Raw genomic sequence first — 26,099 nt, forward strand, 5'->3', positions numbered from 1 at the left:
GAGGAAAACATTCCACCTTTCCACTCTTCAATTCTTCTCTCTGCCTCCATCTCATCAACAATGGCTTCTTAACACATTAGCGTATAACAATTATTAGATAACGATGAATGTGTATACCGATGTTTGTAAATACCCTCTTTTTCATTAATTAATTCACCAGCGCAGCTTAGCTTCTTCTGTATATATTTCCTATCTGACATACATATATATATCCTCCACCATTAACCTTTGTTCTTGTGTGTTCAACGATTCATATGCATGCCATTTCTAGGTCTTTCTCCGACGATAGAATTTAGACTCGGATCAAATTAAACGGTCAATCCGGCCTCTGAGGAATTCTGTGAGGGGTTTGATTTGGTAAGATCGAGTAGAGAGATCAGAGATGAATTGTTTTTATTGTTTTTCGCCTCATCAAAAGAAGACTTGGAAGATGATAGGTAGCCGAAACAGACGGCCTGTTATTCACCGCCATAGAGATCCCTCTCCACGGCCATCGCGTTCACGAGCAGCTTCTCGCGGTAAGCTAGCCATGGAACTTCTATTCTTCATATGAAATATGTTAGATATAAATGTAGGCTAAAGTTATTTACCAGAAATCTAGTTGATTTTAAGCCATGATTGGTTGATATTCTTTTAGTTGTGTTGCTTCTTGAATGTAGACCTATAAAATAACATTAGTGTTTTGATTCATACTTGATTCAGAACCTAGACAGTGGATTGGTATTATTCTGAGCACTAACTTGTGTTATATAATGTATATTCTGTATGTCATTCAAATTAGGGAAAATGACACTTTTTCCTCCTTTGTTATATACTTATAGCACTTTTTCCCCCTAAATTATTTAAGTGGCAGTTTTTCTCCCTGATATATTAAATGGACATATTTACCCTTAAAATAAATATTTCATTTATTTTTCTTCTCCAACAAATTATAACCACGATTTGAAAAAATAAAATACATTAAGTGTTGAATTTAGAATATTTTAAAAATGAAAAAAAAAAATTTAAAAGAAAGTTTGAACCAACCGTTCAAAGTGGATCCAAAATCGTGAACCGACGGTTCAAAATAAAACTCAAACCGCGATTATATATACTTATATGTGAGAGTCAATATAAATGCGGAAAAAAAAACATACACTATTTGTAAATATTATAATTCTAATTTAAGCTATTGCTAGTAGTTGTTCCGATTTGAACCTTCGGTTCACGGTTCAGGATCCATTTTTTTCCAGTTCACGATTTTAATAAACAGAAACCCAAATGTTGGGTTATGTTATGAATCATAACCGAAATTTTTTAATTTGATTGCTATAGTGTTTGGTTCAGTTCGAACCGAACCGTGGTCATCCCTACGTATAAGCAATAATTTGTTGAAGAAGAGAAATAAATAAAATATTTGTTTTAAGGGTAGAAATGTCCATTTAATATTATCAGGGGGAAAAATCGCCACTTCTATAATAATTGAGGGGGCAAATGTGAATGCATGAATAACTCAGGGGAAAAAGTGCTATAAGTATATAACACGGGGGGAAAAAGTGTCATTTTCCCTTCAAATTATTTAATAAGTCTACTCAACTTGTACCACATAATTAAATTTGTAATATATATTATACGGGAAAATCCAACAAAATAGTGTTGTGTGGGGGTGTTAATTTGAGATTTGTTTGTGTTGGAGGTTCAAAAACTGTGGATGCAGAGAAGGTAAAGATGATTCAAAACGAAGGTGCAGTAGCTGAGAATTCGAATGCTGCAGATGGGGGCAACAAAAACATTGAAGCCCAAATATTCAGCTTCCGGGAACTAGCGGCTGCCACAAAGAATTTCCGGCAAGAATGTCTGCTTGGTGAAGGCGGATTTGGGCGGGTTTACAAGGGGCGCTTGGAGAAAACAGGCCAGGTGTATATAATATTCTCAAACTTTAATTTGTTTTCGATGAGTTTAATTTTCCACCCACAAGCTGCAGGTTTAATTAGATTGTTGCAGTGAAGCAACTTGAGCGTAATGGATTGCAAGGTAACAGAGAATTTCTTGTGGAATTGTTGATGCTCCGCCTTCTTCACCATCAGAATCTTGTAAACCTTATTGGATATTGTGCTGATGGAAATCAGAGACTTTTGGTTTATGAATTCATGGAATTGGGATCTCTTGAGGACCATCTTCTTGGTATTATTCATGTTTTTTTTTCCCCTTTAAATTATTTAGTTAGGTTTAAAGCTTTAATTGCTAGCTTTCATATATCTATCTTGAAACATGAATTTGGATCTCATGCATCAGACTCTTCCCGTGCGGATAGATCTAGACCATTGAATGAGTTCAGATCAACTATTCAAAATCAATAAAAAATTTGCACCAAGTGTGTTTCTGTTGTGCAATTAGTAGTGGTTTATGGTGCACTTAGTAGTGGTCTGTTGTGCACCACCGAATATTGGTTTGTGGTGCATACGGGAATGCTTGACGGTTATCACCGTCAAGCATATCTAAATGCATCAACATATCATTGACGTTATCAAAATGTCACCCCGTTTTCCCCCTTTTTATTAATTTTCAACCGTTTATCTGAGTTCATCCAATTATCCAGATCTATCCCGCTAGTCCACACGGGAAGAGGCTACTGCACCAGAACTAGACCCCTTCCAACATTATTATATTCACTTTATACAACTGCACCAACTGATAGAATGAATCAGATTTAATTCCAATCAAAGCTTTTATTAATTTCTCTTGGATCTATCAGATATTCCACCAAATAAAGCTCCATTAGAGTGGTGGAAAAGGATGAAAATCGCATTACATGCAGCCAAAGGTTTAGAGTATTTACACGATAAGGCGAACCCGCCTGTGATCTACCGTGACCTCAAGTCCTCAAACATTTTAATAGATGAGGAGTACAATGCAAAGCTGTCTGATTTTGGATTAGCCAAGCTTGGGCCTGTGGGAGACAGGAGTCATGTATCTTCTAGAGTAATGGGGACTTATGGTTATTGTGCTCCTGAGTATCAAAGAACTGGCCAATTAACTGTCAAATCTGATGTTTATAGCTATGGTGTTGTGCTACTGGAGCTAATCACGGGAAAGAGAGCCATCATGTCAACATTTGGTGCTGACGAAATGCTAGTTAAATGGGTAAGTAACTTTATTTAATTAGTAATAACCCCCCTAGCTGGAATTGGCCCTAATTCCCCCTTCCAGCACCTTCCAGTCCCGTTGATATCACTTGTTAGATCAAGTGCTTATCACTAACATTATCACTAACACTAAGCCAAAAGTTATAGCTAGTAGAGAAAACGCAACTTTATTTCTTTATAGACTGCCATTACATTTTCGAGACACAGGATGCTAGCCTTGACTCTTTATTGGCCTCTGCCCGACAATCCTTCTAGTCCCCAAAGGATGGACTTGGATGGGCAAATTATACCATGGACCATGGTTTACTTTGCATTGTAGACCCTGGTCTAAAAATAACTTTTAGATTCTGTATCTATAGTTGACACATTTTGTACTTGCAGTTGATAGTTTTTGTACCTGTAGCTATCATATTATGTGTCAGCAATTATCAAGTCAGATTATGTATCTATAGTGGATAGTTTTTGTACTTGTAGCTATCATATTATGTGTCAGCAATTATCAAGTCAGATTATGTATCTATAGTGGATAGTTTTTGTACTTGTAGCTATCATATTATGTGTCAGCAATTATCAAGTTATTTGTTTACATGTACAGAAACTGTTAACGGTAAGTACAAAATGTGTTAACTGAAGGTACATAATTTTTGTATCAGGATTCACAATGCAATATGAACCCTGGTCCATGGTATAACAATTGCCTTGGATGGCTCTGCCCAACCCCTACCAATATAACATAACAATACATAACATGCGTATTGTATTGTATTGTATTGTATTGTATTTTGTCTTTTGGCAGGCTCTTCCTCTAATCAAAGATCCAAATAGGCTTACACAAGTGGCTGATCCACTTCTTCAAGGCAACTTTCCAAAGAAAGGTTTAACCCATGCAGTTGCTGTGGCAGAAATGTGCGTGCATGAAGATCCAACTTTGAGGCCTATGATCAGTGATGTGGTCACAGCTCTCAGCTATCTTTTGGTTGAACCAGAGGTGGCCTCTGGCTTGTGAACCCTCCCCTGCTGCTAAATCTCCGGCCATCCCAGGCCAAAGCCCAACCCGACCCCCCCGAGTTGCCCAATCAAAATCAAGAGCCCCGGAGAGTAGTTTGTTGGGAATAATTCAAAGAGAAAAGAGAAAATAGAATGAGTGGCTATAAATTGTTGTTTAATTTTTGAGGCCAGCACTAACTGCCCTATGATTGTGGCCTGCGCCACTCATGTTTGTTTGTGTGGCTGGGATGGAGGGGGCTGCTTACTATATATAGCAGCTCCCAACATCATTTTTAGAACACACTCAACATTTATAGTTTCTTCCTTCTTTCTCGTGTGATATATATAATATATATATTAATCCCCACACGAGAAAGAAGGAAGAAGCTATAAATGCCTAGTATGTTCTAAAAAAGATGTTGGAAGCTGCTATATATAGTAAGCAGCCCCCTCCATCCCAGCCACACAAACAAACATGAGTGGCGCAGGCCACAATCATAGAGCAATTAGTGCTGGCCTAAAAAATTAAACAACAATTTATAGCCCCTCATTCTATTTTCTCATTTCTCTTTGAATTATTCCCAACATAGTTGAATGGCTCCCCGGGGTTCAAACTCAAGAACTCTCATCTCATGATTCCTAGCTTAATGTAGCTAGTTTGGTTTGCATGTATGGAACTAACTCAACAGCTTACTTGTTTGTATGCCTTTGGTCATAGATAGGTATCAAAGTGCTGAAATCGAGCGCACTGTGTGTGTATATATTATAGTCTAGTCTAGTCTAGATTGATAAATTCTGTGCTCACCTCATTTCTATATATGAAGTATAAACTTCATATCCAAATCCAACATCTGTATATTTCATTTTGCAAATGGCTTATTGTTAGGGTATTAGGCATGTCAATTTCAACCTAGCCAGGGGGTATCCACCTTGTATGGATTGAAATTTTTTTTTAGGATGATAGCGGGTGATGAGTTTTAAAAAATTAAACTTGTAGTGGATCGGGTTAGATGCGATTTTATATACAAAATTTGTATGGATTTTTTTTTTTTTTTTAATTTCAAATTTTATTTTGTTCTGTATTTGATTTCAAATTTTATTTTATTTCGCAGATTAATTCAAATGATAATTTTAATATGGTTTTAATTGCTTGAATTAAATTTGCGAAATTATATTTTATAAAATCAAAAAATTATTTTGTTATTTAAATTTATTTTTATTGAAAATTGAACTTAGAAATTATAATAATAATCTTTCAAAAAAGAAATTATAATTATAAAATTAAAATGATTAATTCTAAGAAAGTAAATAAAATAATATGTGATGTGTAGGAGTATGACTTGCAAAAAAAGAGACAAAAAGGACAAATATTGGAGAGAAAACATCGAAGAGATTATATGGTGGTGTGGATGAGTTGGACTTACAAAATGTGGAGATAAGGGTTGTGGATGCCCTAACTCTACTTAGTATGTTTATTTGAAAAAAAAAAAAAAAAACTAAACAATTTAGTTATTATCTTTAAATAAATGTTTTTATTATTTTATATTTTGTTATGAAATGAAAGGAATTGCAAGCAACAAGAAGAAGAGGAATCACAGAGAATATAGAGATAGATAGAACAAGAGGAAAAATTGCAGAGAGAATGGAGAGAAGAAGGGATTTCTTATTCATATCATCTCAACATATGAAACATATGAGTTTATATATAGGACACTTTACCATTTATTTATACAGGAATATAATAATTGTGATAATGGTCACACATAAATAAAATATTCATAACATATTTAGTATAACTAGTGAATTTTATTATTTAGTGTGTAAATAATTTTTTGAGTTGGATTGGATAGTCTCTCTAAAGTCTAAACACCTATCTTTTTCACCATATACAATATATAAGGAAAATGTTATGTAGATCAAATTTTGTATAAATCATGACACACATTATATAACTTAATTAAATCATTTTTTTTACATTATTTCAATCAAATCCTGTTATGTCAAATGCAATTTAAATTAAATTAGATTAATCTAGCATGATCCATTAAACAAACATGTTTCCTCGCGTATAAACTTAGAAAAAGATAGAGAATGGAGCTAGAAAGAAAATAAAATAGGATAATAATTGAGAAGCTTTACACCCCTCCCCACCTCCTCAAATCATGATACTTTTATTTTTATTTTTATTTTTATTTTTATTTTTATTTTTAGTACTAATGACCCTATTACAATGTGGTATTGTCTGTCACCTCCTATTTGAGAAAGTCACATGAGTACACTATTGAGCTACAAGCTACTTAAAAAATAAAATGTAATCATGGTACTTAGGGTGTGTTTGGAAACCTGAAAAATGAGTTCTGGAAATCATTTTCCAAGTTTTCATTTTTTGGATGTGCTTGGAAAATCAAGTCAACGGAAATCATTTTCCGTTGACTTTGGAAAATAGGCTTGTTTTGGAGGAAAATGATTTCTCCTTTTTTTGGGGGAAGTCATTTTCCAACTTTTACACCAACATCACACCACCACCAACATCATCAACACCATACCACCATCACCACCATCACACCACCACCGCAACCACACCACCAAGACCATACCACCGCAACCACTACAACCACCAACACCATCAACACCATACCACCACCATCACTACCGCTGCCACCACCACCACCACCATACCACCGTAACCATCATCGCCGCCACCAACACCACCATACCACCATCACTACCACCACCGTCGCCGCCACTACCACCACCATACCACCGCAACCACCGTCACCGCCACCACCACCACCACTACCACCATCGCCGTCGCCGCCACCACCACCACCATACCACTGCCACCACACCACCGCCACCACACCACCACCATCACACCACTGCCACTACCACCACCATACCACCGCAACCACCGTCGTCGCCACCACCACCATACCACCGCAACCACCGTCGCTGCCACCACCACCACATACCACCGACGCCGCCACCACCACCACCATACCACTGCCGCCGCCACCACCACCATCACACCACCGCCGCCGCCACTACCACCACCATACCACCGCAACCACTGTCGTCGCCACCACCACCACCATCACACCACCACCACCATCACACCACCGCCGCCGCCACCACCATCATACCACCGCCACCACACCACCACCATCACACCACCGCCGCCGCCACTACCACCACCATACCACCGCAACCACCGCCACCACCACCACCATCACACCAGGCCACCGACGCCGCCACCACCATGACCATATCACCGCAACCACCGCCGCCACCACCACCACCACCATACCATCGCAACCACCGTCGCCGCCACCACCACCACCGTACCACCGCCACCACACCATCACCACCACCACCACTGCTACCACCGTCATACCACCACCAGTACCATAATATTTTTGATATATTATTAGTTATTTTTTATTATATTTAAAATTATTATTATATTATTATACATGTTGTAATATTCTAAATAAAATAATTAAAATGTTTAATTATACAATTCTATTCATTTTCCAGAAAATGAACCAAACACACAAAAACAGTTTTCCAGAATGCAACCAAACACTGGAAAGAAAAATGTTTTCCGAAAAATGACTCATTTTCCAGAAGTCATTTTCCTGCTTTCCAAACGGACCCTTAATTACCAACAAATTAAAGAAATAATATAGCATATATTTGTGTTGATGGTTTATGTGAAGGGAGGTTGAGCATGGCATGTGACGTCACAACAAGTTGTTGGAAAAATTAACTTAAATGCTATTTAAAGTGATCATTTTATGGTATAATTTTTAATAGAGTCCACTTCTAATTTATGTCGGGTTGAAATGAATTCAAAGTTTCTTAAGTGGGATATTTAATTTAATATATTATGTACACAAAATGGATAATGAGTAAATGAGAAATTGATTTTCAAAATGTACCTATTTGTGTTGGGAAAATGAAGTTGGGTAGGCTTTGAATGTCCCTTTGTCCATATTCAAAAAGAGATGTGAGTTTGCACTAGTATATATACAATTTTTTTTTAATAAAAAATTTAAATTGTATAGCATAAACTTTCTTTCGTGCATATGTAAATCAAATCAAATCCCAAAATTAACTCAAAATTTGAACCCTGACTTATTCTCTAATACAAAACAAAGCATTATCCAATACAAACAAAGCACAAGATGCGGCCGCAGATGAACAAATTGACACAATTCACACCTAACATCATGATATGCTTTTTAGGGGTTTTGACTGAAATAGGACATTGAGTAAATACTCAAAAATGATTCATTGACTATAACATAATTTATAAATAAGTTCTCGACTACTATCAAGTTTTACAAATTAAGTCTTTAACTATTTGATTTTTACTCATTCACAACGTAACTATTTGATTTTTACTCAATAAGATCATCAACTTTTCAATTCTTACTCAATAAGGTACTCAAAAAAAGATTGATTTGTAAATTATTGAGTAAGAATTGAAAAATTGAGAACTTGATTGGTAAAACTAATAGTCGATGACTAATTTGTGAATTATGACATAGTTGAAGAATCATGTTGGGTATTTACTCTTTTTTTATACAAGTGAACAAGAATGAGACACTTTTCAATCTTGAACAACCCTAGAAAAAACTATATTGAGATTTGCATTTATGGTAAAAAAAAAAATGCAATATCATATAGAGTTTTGTTTGTTTTTTCTTTTAAGAAAAAAAAAATCGCGTTAAATACATAAAACGCAAGTCACATTTGCATGTGACAAAATGTGTGTGTGTGTCAAACGCAAGTGAGACTTGCGTTTGTGTTGTGTATTCTCGTATAACATAAACGCAAGTCAGACTTGCGTTTGTAGTACAAAATACAACAAACGGAAGTGGGGCTTGTGTTTGTTAAAAAAATATCACCAAGTTATATCCAAAATCTTTAAAGTGTATCTTTCATAGTTATTTTCATGTGCAAAAGGGGTACATATATGACTCTCCTGAGCTGAGCTTGGTAACTACCTTGTATCCATCAATGTTACTTTTCATGAAGACATTCCTTTGTCTCCAGATGTTATCCGTTAGGGGGTGGCGGATGGCATCTTGATGTATATTGTCACATCCTCTATTCCTACTCTTGTTGTCATACATGTTAAAAGCAATTAAAAGGAACGTCTTCAGAATGGTAAAAGGCAAATCAGATCACTCCATGTTTTAAAAGTAGTCTAATACATACATCATTTGATTAGTGATTTCATCTCTCAAATCATTTATTCATAGTCAATTTCAAACAAAATATTCAACTATTAATGATTTTTTTTAGGATGGAGGAGATCATTTTAAAAATTAATATAATTATTACCCATGAATATTTGACACATAATTCTTTCAAGAGTAAATATCAAAAATGGTCCTCGACTATAGCTAAATTCACAAATTGGTCCTTGACTTTCAATTTCAACCAATTAAGTCCTTAACTTTGTAATTTTAACACAATTTGGTCCTCTGTCTATTTGACCGTTTGTTGACTGTGATTTTTGATGATATATATGTAATTTCATGGTCCATCGCGGATTTTTTAAGGTTCCCGTTGCATTTCCAGACCGCACTGTTACATTCGAATCCATTGCCGAAAGCAATCTACCAAATCCGATTGCCTTTCTTCATCCTCCCTTTGGATTCAATGTAGTTGAGTTCGTACCGGAGCGAAGAAGACGACGTGTTTCCGAACCGGGGTAACGTCATCCTGGAGGCCTCCATGTGCTCCGACGAGAGCTGAAGATTCTTCTGGAGATCGTCGATCACGGTCAACAAACGGTCAAATAGATGGAGGACCAAATCGTGTCAAAATTGCAAAGTTAAGGACTTAATTGATTGAAATTGAAAGTCAATGACCAATTTATGAATTTAGCTATAGTCGATAGACCATTTTAGGTATTTACTCTTCTTTCAAAACAAACTTTACCCAAAAAAAAAAAAAAAAAAAAAAAAAAAAAAAAAACCACCGTTAATCCGTTAGTCGCACTCCCCCACTTCTTGGATAGTTGGCCAGAGAGGATTAACGCGTCCCGCACGTGCTACAATTGACAGATCCAGTCTTCCAGGATCCCCGTCTCCTTCTTCTCTGCGAGAAACCCGTTTCGGACCTCCAAATCTCCAGATTCCCCTCAGCGCTACCGCGTGGATTAGATTCTCCGCTTCGGTTCGCTCTTTCTCGTAATCTTCTTGTACGTTGTTTCCACAATATTTGCTACTGTCATTCAAACTTTCCTTCTTAACTGGTTGTTTAAAAATGCATTGAGTTGAAAAATTTGACCATAGAGGAATGAAAGAACAAAATTGGAGATGGGTTTTAGGTTTGGTATACATATTTTTAGTTGCATCCATATGGATTGCCGCTAGTTTTGTTGTTCAGTCAGTTGTAGATGCGGGCGTTTCCCCATTTCTCATAACATACATTTGTAATTCATTATTCGTGGTATATATTCCCCTAGTTGAAATTGGACGGTATTTAGAGGATAAGTATGGGAGTGTTTTGTTTTGGCGAAAGAGAGAGAGTTGTAGTTTGCAAGAATTGAGAGAATCTGAGGAGGTTATTCTTCTAGGGGATGATAACTCGGGTTTCCATTTCCAAGCTGATGCTTCAAGTCCAAGTGGTGGTGGTGTTGCAGAAGGGAAGGAAACAAATATAGTTGGTTCAAGGAAAGATGTGATTAATGAATGTGCTGCTGATATTGGCCTTGATTCGAAAGGGCGTTGGACGAGGATTAGAGTTGCAAAAGTTAGCCTTTTGATTTGCCCGTTCTGGTTCTTGGCACAGCTCACTTTTAACCTCTCACTCAAGTACACAACAGTTACAGTAAGCATTTATGATGATGCATAGATTCTTTCCTCGTTTTTTGGGGTGGTGGGAAAAACCCGCAGTCACTACCCGATGGTGTGCACTGGGTAAACTAGCCTAGGTTACCCATAGCTGACTGGATGGTATGCACGGGGTAAATCCCACCTTGTGACCTTAATCGACAAAGGACCACCAGGAGGTAAATCAACTTAGGTCACCCATAGCTGACTGCTTCAAACCTATAAGGCCAATAGGCCTCTCCTGTTGGGAGTTGAACTTGTAACCTTGTGGTTACAATGTCAACCGCCTGAGCAACTTGGCTGGGGTTGCCCCCTAGATTTTTTCCTCTTTACTTGAAGAATTTGTTGATTTAGTTATAAACATTGTTTCCATTTGTGTGCAGTCCAACACCATCTTGAGTACTGCATCCAGCTTGTTCACCTTTCTGGTTTCTGTTGTGTTCTTGGGAGAAAAGTTTACATGGGTGAAGCTGCTTAGTGTTCTGCTTTGTATGGGTGGAACAATCATTGTCAGCTTGGGTGACTCAAAATCTGGAATATCTGCGGTTGCTTCAAACCCTATTGTTGGAGACATTCTTGCTCTTCTTTCGTCAGCCTTGTATGCTGTGTATATAACTCTTATTCGTAAAAAGCTGCCTGATGATGATGATGAGAAAAGTGGTCAAGTCAGTATGGCACAGTTTCTCGGTTTTTTAGGTTTTTTCAACCTCCTGATATTCTTTCCAGTGATCCTTGTACTTAACTTTGCCAAGCTGGAGTTATTCACCGCACTTACCTGGAAGCAGCTTGGTCTCATTACTGGTAAAGGTATGTTTGGATTAGAATTTACCTGTCCTACTTGGAGTTTGATTTATTTCTTAACTGTTTTCCTTGGTCTCACCTAATAATCTGCTGTTGCATTTCATGAATGTTACTAAATTTGTTAAAAAATGTGTTGTTCGTTGCCCCATGAAGCGTTTGTTTACTCCTAATAAAAACTTTCATACTTTTAGTCTTTGTCCTAGCTTCAACTTTTCAGAGTAAACAAGCTCCAAAAAAGGTAGGCCAAACAAGCACTAGTTAGTGGACACTAATTGCAGCTAGAACTAGAAAGACTCTAAAAAAATAGGGATAAAACATAGGGATAAACAAGTTGCCCTAGCTTCAACTTGCAATTGCACGTTTCTATTTGCTTTAATTTTAGGTTAGTTGCAAATCAATGATTATTGTCTTGCCCTACCAACTGTGTCCATTTCTTTCATGTCTGATTGTATGATGATGCTGAAGTCTAGAGCCTATAATTTATCTTAAATTTGATTTCTTAAAATCATAAATTAGGCCCATCATCATATTAACAGATTCCTTGTCATAAAATGTACATTTTCGTTGATGTCTTGTTTTGCTTAGAGGAGGAACTTATCGCCCCTCAAATTGATTTTTAACATACATATTTAGGGTGTGTTTGGTTCGAACATGGGAATCGCAATCCGAATCCAAATCAAATACTTGATAATTGGAATGAGTTTTGGTGAATGTATTTTGCAAGTTTGGTAGTAGGGTGGAATTGGAATGATTACCAATATTGTTTGGTTATGTATAACCCGATAATCGGAATAAAGGTTTTAAAAATACAAAAACAAAAAATCAAGGCAATTGATCTTAAAAGTGGTAATGGAGTGAGGAAGTCGATGAAGTGATGAGAGATGAGTGAGGAGGCAATGAAATGAAGAGGGATAATGTTAATTAATGGAATGATACCTAATTTAAATTAGGTAATAAGTTTTGTAATTATAAGAGTAATCAAATCCTATACTTGTGTTTTAAAAAGTTCTCAACCAATCATTCTCATTCCTTGTGTCTAACCCCATGAACCAAACACACCCTTAATACTTTGTAATTTTGATTCCTGGGACAAAACATGGGGCAGGAGTATATTTTGGTGGTATGAAATACTTCATTGCGTTAATATTTTAATCTGATTTCTTTATCATTAAATGGATGCTAAAGATTGGTGGCTGTTTAATAGTCCTGTTTGTTTCCATGGAACAAATTTGAGAAGTTGTCTTGACTAAAAATAATGTTAGGAGCATAGATGATTGAAAGAGAATGCAGGGAAAGCAAGGACACAAGATTTTTGTTTATGTGGGAAAGTTGTGTGTAGAATGTGAGAAAGGATTACCACATAGCTACGCTACTATTATTGTCTTCCATCGGTTTTACAATTTTGTTGGTATGAGTTGGCATCGGGATTTTATTTAGGCATGACTACGGTTCGGTTCGAACCGGACGGCTCGAACCGAACCGTGCACTGTTGAACTGGAACCGGAACCGAACCGTCCGGGCATCTCCAAGTCTTTGGTTTTGTTCACATGCTGCAACACTATTTGTGCCTTCCCCGCACCCTTTTCTTCTTGGTCTGACATTTTTTAAGTTTGGATTCCACGATCAGGGCTGCTGGACAACGTGTTGAGTGATTACCTGTGGGCGAAAGCGATCCTTTTGACAACTACTACGGTGGCAACAGCAGGCCTCACAATTCAGGTTCCGTTGGCTGCCATTGTGGACACGCTTACTGGGAATTCACCTGCTCTGCCAGATTGCATTGGAGCTGCTGCTGTAATGCTTGGTTTTGCAGGCATTAATATGCCTTCAAATGCATGTTCTAAATCTGAAGAAGTAGTAGGCATCGAACTAGAAGATGGAAATTCACAGCCCACCCATCAAGACCATGGCACATCTAACCAAGTTATGAATTGATTGGGGGGGATATCAGATATGCTATGCTAAACCAATTTTTGTTTTAATTGAGGTCAAGTAAAAGTAATAGTCTCTCAGAAAAGAAAATGGAACACGGAATAGTTTACACTACTTTTTGTTATTATTCTTTATTATTTTTTTTGAAAGGAGCCGGTAAAGGCATATATTAGAGAAAAGTTGTAATAGCGTCAGGAGGAATAGACTCTCAGTACATAGCAGAAGATTGAGTAAAAGCCAAAACAGCTAATGTATGAGCTATCAAATTAGACAATCTAGGGATATAGCTGACTACACAATAATCAAATAAAGAAATAATAGATATGCAGTTGTCAATGACATAGCTGATGTAAGATCGAATTGACCTCGTAGATGAGGATAAGCAGTTTTGTAGACTTGAGCAATCCGTAAGCAACTTGATCATAAGTTCCCCTCGATCTTTTAACTAAGAAAGCACCTCCTTGCATGCAAAAGTCTTGTCCATAAGTGGTGAAGAACAAGGTTGCAATACCGCGTTAAAGGCCGCCACATAGTCCCCATTAGCATCAAATAAGACCGCACCCACCGTAGCTTTATTGGATGGCAAGTGGAGTCCAGCATCAAAGCGGAACGACCGTCGATGCGTCGCACCTCCGGAAGCAACCTGCTGTGGAACGGGAGCATTCTCAGCATGCAAATGCATGGCGTGGCGGACTGGACAGAGACAGCAAGAACCGCGACAGTGGTTGTCGAAGCAACGGCTGCATTACTTGCGACAGTCGGGTGGGCATCACGCCAGGCGTATAGGGCTGCCGTGGCTTTGGCCACGACCTTCTTCGGAGGGGGTAGACATGCGTCCCAAACAGCACCGTTCCTAGCCTTCCAAATATGATAAAGGATAGCAGAAGTGAGGAATAATTGATTAATGTCTAGAGTATTCAACACTTCTTTAAACCAAATATGAAAAACATTTGTGACAATGGAAGGGATTGGAAGGTGGGATTCACTCCAAATGGCCTTTGCAAAATCACACACCACTAATGAGTGCATAGTGTCCTCACATGAGATGCCACACATGGCACATAGAGGATCAACTTCCATCCTCTTTATAAATTCTTGGTGGTGGGGAGGATATCTTTCAAAGCCCTCCATAAAAAGGTTTTCCATTTAAGTAAGTTCTTGGTGGTGGGGAGATAATTAGGATTGGCATCAGATGAAACACCAAGTTAGAGAAATAGTTCCAATACTAGTACAATTCAATGCAACCAAAAGTCATTCATGACTATTCTGCAATCAGATTTTACCTTATTTTTTTTTTATTACAAGGAAGGGGGACACCCATACAAACTACGCCTACAACAAGGCTCGAAACCTAGACCTCCCACATAGGGGAGCAATCTGATACCAGTGGACCATAAACCACTTGGTAAATTTTCAATTATTAGTTATCATTGTATTACCTCCCTCAATGTATAGAACAAGAACGAACTCGCCCACCAACCAAAAAAAAAAAACAAAAACATTTAATATTTTAAAAGAAAAAGAATTAAATTAACCACCAAAAGTTAAGACATTTAATTTTAAAAAATATAATTAGATTCTTCAATTGTCTAAAATTTTGCAATTTAATCAAATTTAACATGTTTCTTAGGTCACTGCTACCGCGGCGGTCATTCTATTAAAAAATTATTATTTTTAAATTTATTTTAATAATTCTAAATAAAATAAAACCAAAAAATTCCGGCCACAATAAGGGATTTTTCCATTTTTTAAATATTTTATTTAAAATTATTAAAATAAATTAAAAAATAATATATATTTAATAAATTAAACAAATAATATTCTTTTTAATAAAATGATCGCCGCATCAAGGAATCTACCCACTTTGGACATAATTCCCGCACTACCGCCGCCGAGGTTCAAACCTTGGTCTCTTCTCCCAAATACTACCCACTAAACCATTGAGCTAAGCCTGTGCAGGTTAAATAGGTAATTCTAAATTTACAAATGCAAGATAATATAGTCAAGATTGATTATAATTGTCAATAAAATAATTGTATAGGTATGGTTGAAACCAAATACGGGACATAAGGGAGAACAAATAAAAATTAGGGCATAAAATATTAAATATATACTAATATTGTTTGAGGAGATTCTGACATTAGGATTTGTGGTTAAGTTCTATTAAGACTTTAATATTAGAATTAGATTAATGGTGTAGTTATAATTCTATATTAGACTTTAATATTAGAATTAGACTAACGGTGAATTAACGGAAAAGTTAAATGGATAATCATATAATTAAGGATAAATTAGAAAATCTTAAAAGAAAAAAAAATTAAAACCTGAACAATATGAACCATTCATTTGATTTAATAATTTGGCGGTCATTTTTTCTACCCAATGTTAATAATTAAATAAATTCGCTGGTCAAATCTGCTAGTATAATCCGCTAACGCTAACCGCTAACTGCTGATTGTCAAACAAGGACATTGCGAGGTAGTTCTCACTTCAATTTGTTGTGTGATTTGAATACTCTCTTTGTCACAAAATCTCTCAAGTAGTTAATATGGTTGGCTTTATTAATTATATTTTTTTTAATTTTTTTATGGTATTAATAAAATACTTGGTAAGTAAATATATAGCATTATTTTGTATTATAACTTTGATATTTAAGTAGAAAAATAGTGCACAAAAAAGATAATAGATAATGTAGTAAATATAATCAATTGATGAATTTTAATGTAAAAATTTTTACATTTGAGAAAAATAAAGACAATATAACTAATGAAAATATTTCTTTTAATTAATTTATTGATAATTAATAATTTTTTTTTTCACTGAATAAAGACATTGTAATGATAATGTAGCGAATATAATCAATTAATAAATTTGAATATAAATAATTTTTACATTTGAGAAAAATAAATACAATATAACTAATGAAAATATTTCTTTTAATTAATATATTGATAATTAATATTTTTTTTTTCACTGAATAAAGACATTGTAAGGATAATGTAGCGAATATAATCAATTAATAAATTTGAATATAAAGGCTCTGTTTGGCAAACCTAGCTGAAAAGCTATAAGCTAGGAGCTGATAGCTGAAAAGGAGCTGAAAGCTGAAAAGCTATAAGCTCGGAGCTGAAAATTGAAGAACTGTTAAGCTAGCTGTTATGATTAAAAGTGTTTGGTAAAACTAGCTTTTTGATAAGCTGATAAATATAAAAAGACTAAAAAGGACATCTTCATATAATTTAAATTATTTTGTTTACATATTAAAATTTGACATTTTGTCTTTAAAAAATTAATATTCTGAAATAAAACTATTAGCATAATCATGATCTAGCATCCCATAATGATGTAGCAATATTGTTGCGAATCTCCTTCATCTCAGTAGAGGTCTGGCTTAAATTTTCGTTGATGGAGATATTACTACTTGAATCTTGAAGTTCATCGGGCGGTATGTAATCTGGATGCTGCTCAAACACATTAAACATCATGTCATCTTGTGAATTCTTCCGAATATAATTATGGAGTGCAAAGGTGGCCATAATAACATCAATTTGGGTCTCCACACTAAATTGTGGCATATTAGCAAGTATCTTCCATCTCTTCTTTAATACTCCAAACGACCTCTCAATACAACTTCGAAGAGAAGAATGTGCACGATTGAATGCTTCTTGAGCATTTGTTGGCGGCTCATGTTCAAATTGAGATTGATGATATCTTATTCTTGGATACGGTACCAAATATCCTTGTTTATCTGGATATCCTTTATCCACCAAATAATATCTTCCTAAAAAAAATATAACACTAAACTTTTATAATGGATAAAATTATATGATTTTAGAGTTAAAAAATACGAATATGATACCTTGTGGCGGCTTGGGAAAGTTCATTGATGGTGTATTAATTGCATGAAGAAATACACGTGTATCATGTGCTGATCCTTCCCATCCAACAGATATAAAAGTGAAACACATATCAAAGTTACACGCTGCCATAACATTGAAAGTAGGAATTCCTTTTCTCCCTCTATATCGCAATTGATCAACCTCAGGGATGCACGCTGCTATATGAGTACCATCAATACATCCAATACAATCCTATTCATCATATATATTAGATAATCAATCTTAAAATAATAATAATAATAATAATAATAATAATAATAATAATAATAATAATAAAAGTGAAATCATTAAATGGTCACATTTTACCTTGAAATATGGCATGTATCGTGCATCATTAGTAATGTAAGACGGTATAGATTGAAATGTAGGATCATCTGGTCTTATGATATCATGTGCAAGGCCTTTGTATCCGCTATTCCGACCACTAATTGCTTCCAAAACCTCATGAAATGCTCTACTTATTGTTTCACCGGAACGTTGAAATCGTTCACCAACATCTCTATTTGAAGCACCCATAGCAAGTGTGTATATAAATATACCAACTTTCTCCACATATGACATATTCCTAGTAGATTGTAATCCATATTTTGAATATAAGTCTTCACATAATTGCTTAAACAAATCGGAGTCCATTCTAAATGCATTTACACATCGAATAGGATGTCCATTCAACACTTCTTTCATCCATTCTTGTCCTCTAAAAAGTGAAGTCATACAAGGTTCTTTATAAATATATTTATAGTAATATGTTTTGGTTAAAGCAATTGTGGCATACGATGTTATAATTGCACAAAGTGCTTGCTTCCTTTTTTTTCTTTTCCGCTCCAACTCCATGATGTACCTAATAAATATAAAATAATGAAACCAATATATTTTAATAAAATATAAAGTAAGAACATATATTTCAATATATATAAAGTAAAACAAAATGAGCATTGAAATTATATATATAAAGTAGTACAAGTTTTAATGTTCAAACACATAAATGTCAAATTGAAATTACAACCAAACATATTGAATAAAATGAGTATTCACTTGTTTGTATCATGCATATACTTCAACCAAGCTTTCCTAGAGGAGTCATCCTTAATATTGAAAAAAATTTCCCGATTCAAATCATCCTTAAGCAAGGTAAGAGAAAAACACCACAAATCTCCACCCTTTTCCATAATACCATCACTAACCATGCGGTTAACAACACTTATTGCTGCAGCAAGACTAAAACTTGTACTACTTTGAGTATTCATAGTACTATCAGATTGTAAAATGTCCAATGCTCGATTTGAATTTGAAATCAAACTCTCTAATTGATTAGAAAGTTTAGCTGCTCCTCCTTATTGTCTCCTCTTACGTTTCATTTGAGTGGGTTTAACACCAAATATTTTGAGTGGGGTTATTACCTTGAGATTGTCTAGGTACTTGACTGCCACTAACATCATGCTGACTACCACTAGAACGGTTCACCTCACTCATAAAATTATTCCAAAATGAAGACTCATCAACCTCCAAATCCCGCAATTGAGAAGAATGTTGGTTATCCTGAGAATATAACACATCTTCAAATCCTTGCCTAGTCCTATTCTCTTCTTCACTTTCTATATTTTCTTCCTCAATATCCACTGGTTGCACTAATTGAGGATCCATAGTGGGTGCAACACAACCTTCACCATTTGCATAGCTATCTTCAAATAACTTAGACCACAAATCTTCCATTGCAGTATCAATGGATTTATTACGAAATTTTTTATAGTCTGAGTTCTCCTACAAAAGAAATCAAAAAAGAATAAGTTTACAATCAACACCAAAATATTAGTATGTTTTAATCTTAAAAATCTATAATACAAACCTTGATTTTTTTCTCCCACCACTCATCGGAGCCACTAATCTTATTTGTACTAGGATCCCACCCTAAACCGGTTTCACCACGTTTCAGATGCTTCCAAGTTCTCCATTCTTTTTTCATAGCATCCAACTTATTCTTTAAACTTCGATGTGCAATTTTCCGTTTGGCGGTAGCTTCAAATTCTTCTTTAATCTCCTTCCATTTCATTAACCCACGTCCATGCTTTCGAATATATTTGATACAAATCTCACAAAAAAGCATCACGTTCTCGTTGGTCCACTTAAAATTCTCTCCATCCAAGTTGTCATTGGTTGAAGCCATATTGCTAATTTAGAAAGAACAACAACAACAACAATAATAATAATAATAATAATAATAATAATAATAATAATAATAATAATAATAATAAGCTAAAGTAGTAATTTAATGATCCTAAACAAATCAAAATGAATGTGCAAAATGAACACTGTAATTGGCAATTAAAATCAAATAATACTACTTAATATGTTTTTACTCCCAATACTACTTGAGCTTGGGTTTAAAATGAACACTGTAATTGGCAGTAATGCTAATAGGATACCATGATCAGTGTAATCAAACATTGAGCTTCTTTAATGATCATGTTTTTACATGGTATGCTAATAGGATACCATGCTAATAATAAAATCAAATAATAGGGAGTTGCAGAGAACATAATTTTTGAGAAATCAACCCTCCATATAGGCATCCACAAAGAATTAGTTTTTGACACTTTATTCCGACTAGGCACATTGGCCGAAACATGATCATTAGACCCCTTTGAGATACCAACATTAGAAGCAGCCAAATGAACTGATGCACTATTCACATGGACAGTAACACTTAGGCATCTAAGGTTTAAATTAATCCCAGAATTATGCAAACTTAAAAGAAGTAGCACCACAACTAGCATTATTAAAAGCATTGTGCACATTCAAAGAAGTAGAAATATTATTTACTCTCTATGCATTAGAACCATGAATACCGTTAGTTCAGACAATAACACAAATAGCTAGCAGACCTATGGCTTTGCATCATGCCGTTAGTTCAGACAATAACACTAAACAGTTTTATGGTCAAACAGTCCATCCACTTAAGAAGAACAAGACACACAAAATCATTATTTAGGATGTCCAGCCAAACATATACATACCTGCGGATTGATGCTATGGCTAATGGACTATTGCGGACTGCGGAGTGCGATGGATGATGCTCCTGCGGAGTGAAAATGGGGGATGGCGATGGATGATTCTTCTGCGGAGTGCAAATGGGGGATGGCGATGCTTCTGCGGAAGGCAAATGGGGGATGGCGAACCTTATGCGGAATGCAAATGGGGAGATGGACGAGGCTTATGCGAATTGTCGTGAAAGTTGCTAAGAGACGAGAAATGGTTTTAATTCAGAAGAGTAAAACATGTCATTACTTTAAAATAATAAGGGCAAATATGAAAAAAAAAGTTAGGAAGCTCCTAGCTTATTTTGAAACGCTACCTAAAATAGCGTTCCAAAATAAGCTCTTATTTTAAGCTAGGAGCTTATTTTGGAACATTACCAAACAGAGCTTATAGCTTATTAGTAGCTTAAAATAAGCTATAAGCTCCTAGCTTATCTCTGCCAAACAGAGCCAAAGAATTTTTATATTGAAGAAAAATAAAGACAATATAACTAATACAATTATTTCTCTTATTTAATTTATTGATAATGAATAATTTTTTTTTTTTTGAATAAAGGCATTGTGGACACATAATTCTAAATTAAAGAAATGCATATGTATTATTTTTTGTTGTAACTACTAAATTATTATTTATATATAATTTAATAAGAGTAAAATAGAGTACTAATTATGTCAACTTTGATTTGGATGAGGTTCGAACCTAAAACCTTTTTTTATTGAAATCAATGAGTAAGTTAACAGTGAACTAACGGCAATTCTTAAAATTTTAACGGAATTAGTAACGGTGTGTGGGTATTTTAGGAAATTTTAGTGTAAAATTTAAACCTGATCAATCTTTTAATCAATCTGAGCCATTCATTTGATTAAAATCTATGACCGCCATTTTTATTTAAATCTGATCAATCTTTTAATCAATCTGAGTCATTCATTTGATTAAAATCTGTGACCGCCATTTTTTCTACCCATTATAGGCCTAACTCTTTTGGGCTCTTATTAGTATAGTAGAAATTGCACTTTTGGTTCTGTGACTATTAAAGGGCGTTTGGTTGGAGGGATTTTAAATTCTCTTCCCACTTAATTCCCACCTAATTCCAAAGGCCATTAAATTCCGTAGTTTGGTTGGAGGGAATTGCAATTCCATGGAATTGCAATTCCCCCATTTTCATGGAATTAAAATCCCATGTCCCCCCTGGTATTTTAATTCCTGGGAAAAAAAGATAGTGATGAGTCAAAATTACCCCTTCCTTTTTTACCTAAAATTAATGTCTAACAACAATAATGGACATTTTTGACTTTATACTACTTATTCCTTTTTCAATTCCCATGTATACCAAACATTGGAATTGAAATTCCCAGTAATTCTATTCTTGTCAACCAAACACTGGAATTTAAATTCCCACTTTATTCTCAATAATTCAACTCCCATGGAATTACAATTCTTTTCCCACATAATTCCCCCCCTCCAACCAAACGCCCTGTTAGGGTACTGATAATTTGAGTACGTAACTTTTAAAACTCTCAATTTAAACCTTTAACTATGCAATTATTAGCAGATTTGGTCTTGCCGGCCAAATTGCCGGTCAATTTTGGCCGAAAAAACATAAATTGGTTCGAATTTATTTGTAATGAGGGCAAAACCGTCATTGCAAGTGAATTTAATTGGGGGGAAAATCCCATCAGCGGAGCACCACGACGGCAACTGCCGCGACAATAGAAAGAAGAGGGTTTGGATGGACTGCGTTTTACAACTCAACCAGACTCTTGACGGCGTTAAAGATAACACCACTTCCTGCGCCGACGTCGACGCCCAGACGTGGATGAGCACCGCCCTGACCAACATCGAGACATGCCGCTCCAGCGCCGTCGAGCTCAACATTTCGAGCGTCGTTGAACCCATCGTCTCCAGCAACGTCTCCGAGCTCATCAGCAACTGCTTGGCCGTCAATGGAGTTTCGGTGGACGCACACAACTCCACCGCCGTAGAGGATGACCGTCAATGGAATGATTCACTGTGTTGTTTCCTCTTCCTCTTTGACTGGCCTGTCAATGGACCAGTAATATGAATTTCTTATTTTTATTTTTATTTTCTTTAATACCTATTCATTTTAATGTTTTTTTTGGTGACCAAAAAACCAACAACTGCAACAATGAAGAAGAAAAGAACGAAGAAGGGGAGAATGAAGAAGAAGAGAGTGAAATGACAATTTACCCTCGTCAAAAAACAGTTTGAACCAATTTATGTTTTTCCGACTAAAATTGGCAATTTATGTTTTTCCGACTAAAATTGGCCGGCAGAAGGTTTAAATTGAGAGTTTTGAAAGCTACGTACTCAAATTATCAGTACTCTAATAGTCACAGGACCAAAAGTACAATTTGTCCCTTTTATATATATATATATGGTAAAAGCAAATGATAAGGGTTTATGATTTTATTTTTTTTTAACAAAGGGTTTATAACTTTTTGTGTGTATTCATAATTTCGGGCAAGAAAATAAAAATAGACTTTAAAATGACGAGAAAAGTGTGCTAACGTTTTTTTTTTTAATTAAAACCACAACCAATTGAAGTCTCGTAATACATTTCAAATTAAATATTAAAATCGCTAAGTAACATAAACCCAATGTGGAAGCCATTTTCCTCCGACGACCAATGATTAGATGTAATGTAATACACACAACAAATATAAAGTAATTCAGTTTTTATCTCAACTCTGTGCAACACTTGTGTGCCCATATCTTTGCATGACTCTTTTAGTTGCCAATGCCGCAGCCTCACTTGCACGCAATGTCCCGGTTGCCATAATTGCAGCAAACTCTCTAGTGATCTCCCCTTGTATCTTGCTCCGGGCGTCTCCCAAAGGATCCACAGGATTGACTGCACCTGCAACTTCATCGCTCTTTCCATTTTTCACTCCCGATCCCGAATCAACACCCTCTTTTATTGTGTCTTCCGATACACTCTTGTTGCTTCCCGAATGGGAAGCAAGAGGAGCTGTTGTTGAAGGTTTGAAGACAGGAGCTTGAGGAACTGCACCAACCCTTAATGTAGCCTCCATCTGTTGTATCATTGGCACTGCATTTTAAGTCACATAAATTTCACACTCAAATTAAATAACCAAGCCTAGGCCTTCAACCTTATGGTGCAAAGCATAGCATTGAGCTCGAATACATCACATAACATAATATAACAAACCAATTAGAAATGTGTACTTCAAAATGAACAAATGCAAAGTGGAAAATAACTTACACATGAGAGCACCCATTGGGCTGCTCATGACCTCATTAGGAAGGTTCAGAATATATTCTGGAATGGTTGCACCCACCAAAAACTGAGCGACCTCATTGCTGAAATTATTGCAGTTATGGGTCAGTAAACTATAGGTCTCTGCAGTGTAACGGGGGCTAATCTCCTGCAAATATGATTCAAAAACATCCTTTGGAAGATGTGTGACACCGAGTTCCACAACTCGAATAGGAGTCCCATAGGGTGTAGTACCCACAGGAGCATGTTGTATCCCGCCGCCAAAATAATATTCATTACCATAAACAACTACTCCAGTGTGCCTGCAGAATAAGAATTTTCCTAGAGGTCAGTTACACTAGTTACAATAATATGTTTGGCTACTCTACTCCTATTCCTACTTTCTCAGTTACTGTTATCCCTAATTCCTAAATCCTCAGTTTTATACTTTTATTGGTACAAAATTTAATAATTGTTAGATGTCCAAGGTATGCCCCTATATATAACTCACCATATGCCTTCAATGGTTTTGCCCAAGAATGCAGCAGACATCTGGCGAGCTAATCCTTGGCTTAAGTCATACACATTCAACAAGACCGTGTGTCCCTCCTGCCACAATCCAAGATTAGATGATTTCAATAAATAGCAGCTCAAAAGCATGAAGTCCTTCCAAACCAGATGAGCATATACTGTACCTCAGCCATCTCCGACACTCCGATATAAAAGAATTTCTTGAAATCAGGTCAGTTAGCAGGAAAAACACTGTAAAAGGAGCTGATGGATGGGCTGGCAGAATGAACTGCAACAACTTTATGAGTGAACAAAGACAAAATCAGCACCAATGGAGAAGGTAAAAAACTAGAAACAAACAGAAAAAAGTCTTGACCCAAAGCAAAACAATAGAAGCAATCATTCATCAACCAAAGCCAATCAAGCAATTAAACAGTAACATGGAATAGAACAAACATGATCCCCAAAAAACTTGGCATAATGAAAAAATAAAATACAGAAAAATAAACTTACACAATAAGTAGTGACCCATTTGATTTTACCTAAACTACATTCAAAAGCAGTTTACACTTTACAAGCATAAAGGAAGAATCTACTCAGAAGAACCTAGATGGCTAGATCCCCCGTCTTTTTTGAGATTATGCAAACCAACATTGCTATGAACCATGCATAAAAACCATTCATAGATATGCATTTAAAAAATACATCATGAATTGGTTGGATTTTAGCCTATTTTATGGTCAATAGCAGTGTAAAGAAACAGTGTTTTTAACCACATACTAATCAAGGAAAGAAACATCATGCTAATTAATGTTTACAAATCTCCCTTTGGAGTTAGATCAATATTTCATAGTGATTCAACTTTACACCTACCATGTGAAGAAAAAAGCATACCCGCATATCACCATTACATGAATTAATTATATTAGTTGCCAAAAAAAAGGGTGGGAATATTAACAAATTTTACAGAAGTATGTTTTTGCAGCAAGCAGATATATGTTTTTCTTCCAACTGAAATATAGGCTAGAAAACCCCTAATTTTTTCATATATTGGTTAGGATTTATTAGGGTTTATAGGCCACAATAAACAAACTGAAAAGTGAAAACCCAAGTTTATTGTTAGCTAAATTTTTACTAGCTAAACATGGTCACCATATATTAGCAGAACATCATTGATTTGTCAGATTGAAGTTAATTAGCAAGTTATATACGGAGTAATTAACAATCTAAACATTGTCACTGTGAGCATAGCATCATCCTGACACCCAAAAAAAGAAAAAAGAAAATTGATTTGTCAATTAGCAATAGCATTTTGCAGCTTGAACAGCGAGTCGGCAGCAGATAACAGAGCAATAATTCAAAAGAAGGATGAAGATAAGAAGATAATAGAATGTTCCATCGGCAGATATAAATAAATTCACGACCTGTGAAGAAAAATAGGAGAAAGCACGAAGAAATCGAAAGAAGCAGAATAATTCAAACACACAAATCGAAGAACACAACAAATTTAGCTTAGTTCAGTAGGAAAAAAAACACCGCACCTATGAAGACCTTCAAGCGATTGATCGAGCCGAAGAAGGATGAAGAGTTATAGGAGAAGGAAATTCTAAAAGAGTTATAGGTGAAGGAAATCCTGAAATCGAAAGTTCGCGAATGGGTGAAGAAGCTGCGACGAAGTATAAGATCTGCTGATTTGTTTTGAATTCATAATAGGTTTAAT

General features: G+C 35.6%; 4 protein-coding genes and 1 long non-coding RNA gene across 6 annotated transcripts; 2 read left to right on the forward strand and 3 right to left on the reverse strand.

The window, feature by feature from the left end:
* Window positions 1-446: 446 nt before the first annotated feature.
* Window positions 447-4,395, forward strand: LOC109182734 (serine/threonine-protein kinase At3g07070-like). Its single transcript, XM_019332902.1, has 5 exons — window positions 447-518; window positions 1,676-1,896; window positions 1,974-2,163; window positions 2,735-3,123; window positions 3,922-4,395. The coding sequence occupies exons 2-5, from the start codon at window positions 1,708-1,710 to the stop codon at window positions 4,129-4,131; spliced, it is 978 nt and encodes a 325-aa protein (XP_019188447.1). The 5' UTR covers window positions 447-518; window positions 1,676-1,707; the 3' UTR covers window positions 4,132-4,395.
* Window positions 4,396-10,133: 5,738 nt separating this feature from the next.
* LOC109182733 (thiamine-repressible mitochondrial transport protein THI74) lies at window positions 10,134-13,870 on the forward strand. The gene is made up of 3 exons (XM_019332901.1): window positions 10,134-10,961; window positions 11,347-11,770; window positions 13,392-13,870. Exons 1-3 carry the CDS (start codon window positions 10,428-10,430, stop codon window positions 13,697-13,699), a joined length of 1,266 nt encoding a protein of 421 aa, XP_019188446.1. The 5' UTR covers window positions 10,134-10,427; the 3' UTR covers window positions 13,700-13,870.
* A 3,182-nt stretch (window positions 13,871-17,052) lies between these two features.
* LOC109182630 (putative nuclease HARBI1) lies at window positions 17,053-18,309 on the reverse strand (the record flags this gene model as incomplete). Its single annotated transcript, XM_019332780.1, has 3 exons — window positions 17,902-18,309; window positions 17,556-17,787; window positions 17,053-17,477 (listed from the first exon to the last, which is right to left on the reverse strand). Coding segments are annotated over exons 1-3 (1,065 nt in total), but the record flags the coding sequence as incomplete, so codon positions are not given.
* An 891-nt stretch (window positions 18,310-19,200) lies between these two features.
* LOC109182690 lies at window positions 19,201-19,526 on the reverse strand. Its single transcript, XR_002054397.1, has 2 exons — window positions 19,442-19,526; window positions 19,201-19,356 (listed from the first exon to the last, which is right to left on the reverse strand). It is a non-coding gene; the product is annotated as an uncharacterized LOC109182690 (long non-coding RNA).
* A 3,625-nt stretch (window positions 19,527-23,151) lies between these two features.
* On the reverse strand, window positions 23,152-26,099 carry LOC109182918 (desumoylating isopeptidase 1). 2 transcript variants are annotated; one of them, XM_019333172.1, is made up of 5 exons: window positions 25,921-26,099; window positions 24,565-24,655; window positions 24,381-24,478; window positions 23,876-24,192; window positions 23,152-23,701 (listed from the first exon to the last, which is right to left on the reverse strand). In XM_019333172.1, exons 2-5 carry the CDS (start codon window positions 24,571-24,573, stop codon window positions 23,334-23,336), a joined length of 792 nt encoding a protein of 263 aa, XP_019188717.1. In that variant the 5' UTR covers window positions 24,574-24,655; window positions 25,921-26,099; the 3' UTR covers window positions 23,152-23,333. The 2 variants fall into 2 exon arrangements, with proteins under 2 accessions (XP_019188717.1, XP_019188716.1); XM_019333171.1 differs by having other exon boundaries at window positions 24,565-24,677.

Source organism: Ipomoea nil, unplaced genomic scaffold (assembly GCF_001879475.1).
Source record: "Ipomoea nil cultivar Tokyo-kokei standard unplaced genomic scaffold, Asagao_1.1 scaffold1074, whole genome shotgun sequence".
NCBI classification, from domain to species: domain Eukaryota; kingdom Viridiplantae; phylum Streptophyta; class Magnoliopsida; order Solanales; family Convolvulaceae; genus Ipomoea; species Ipomoea nil.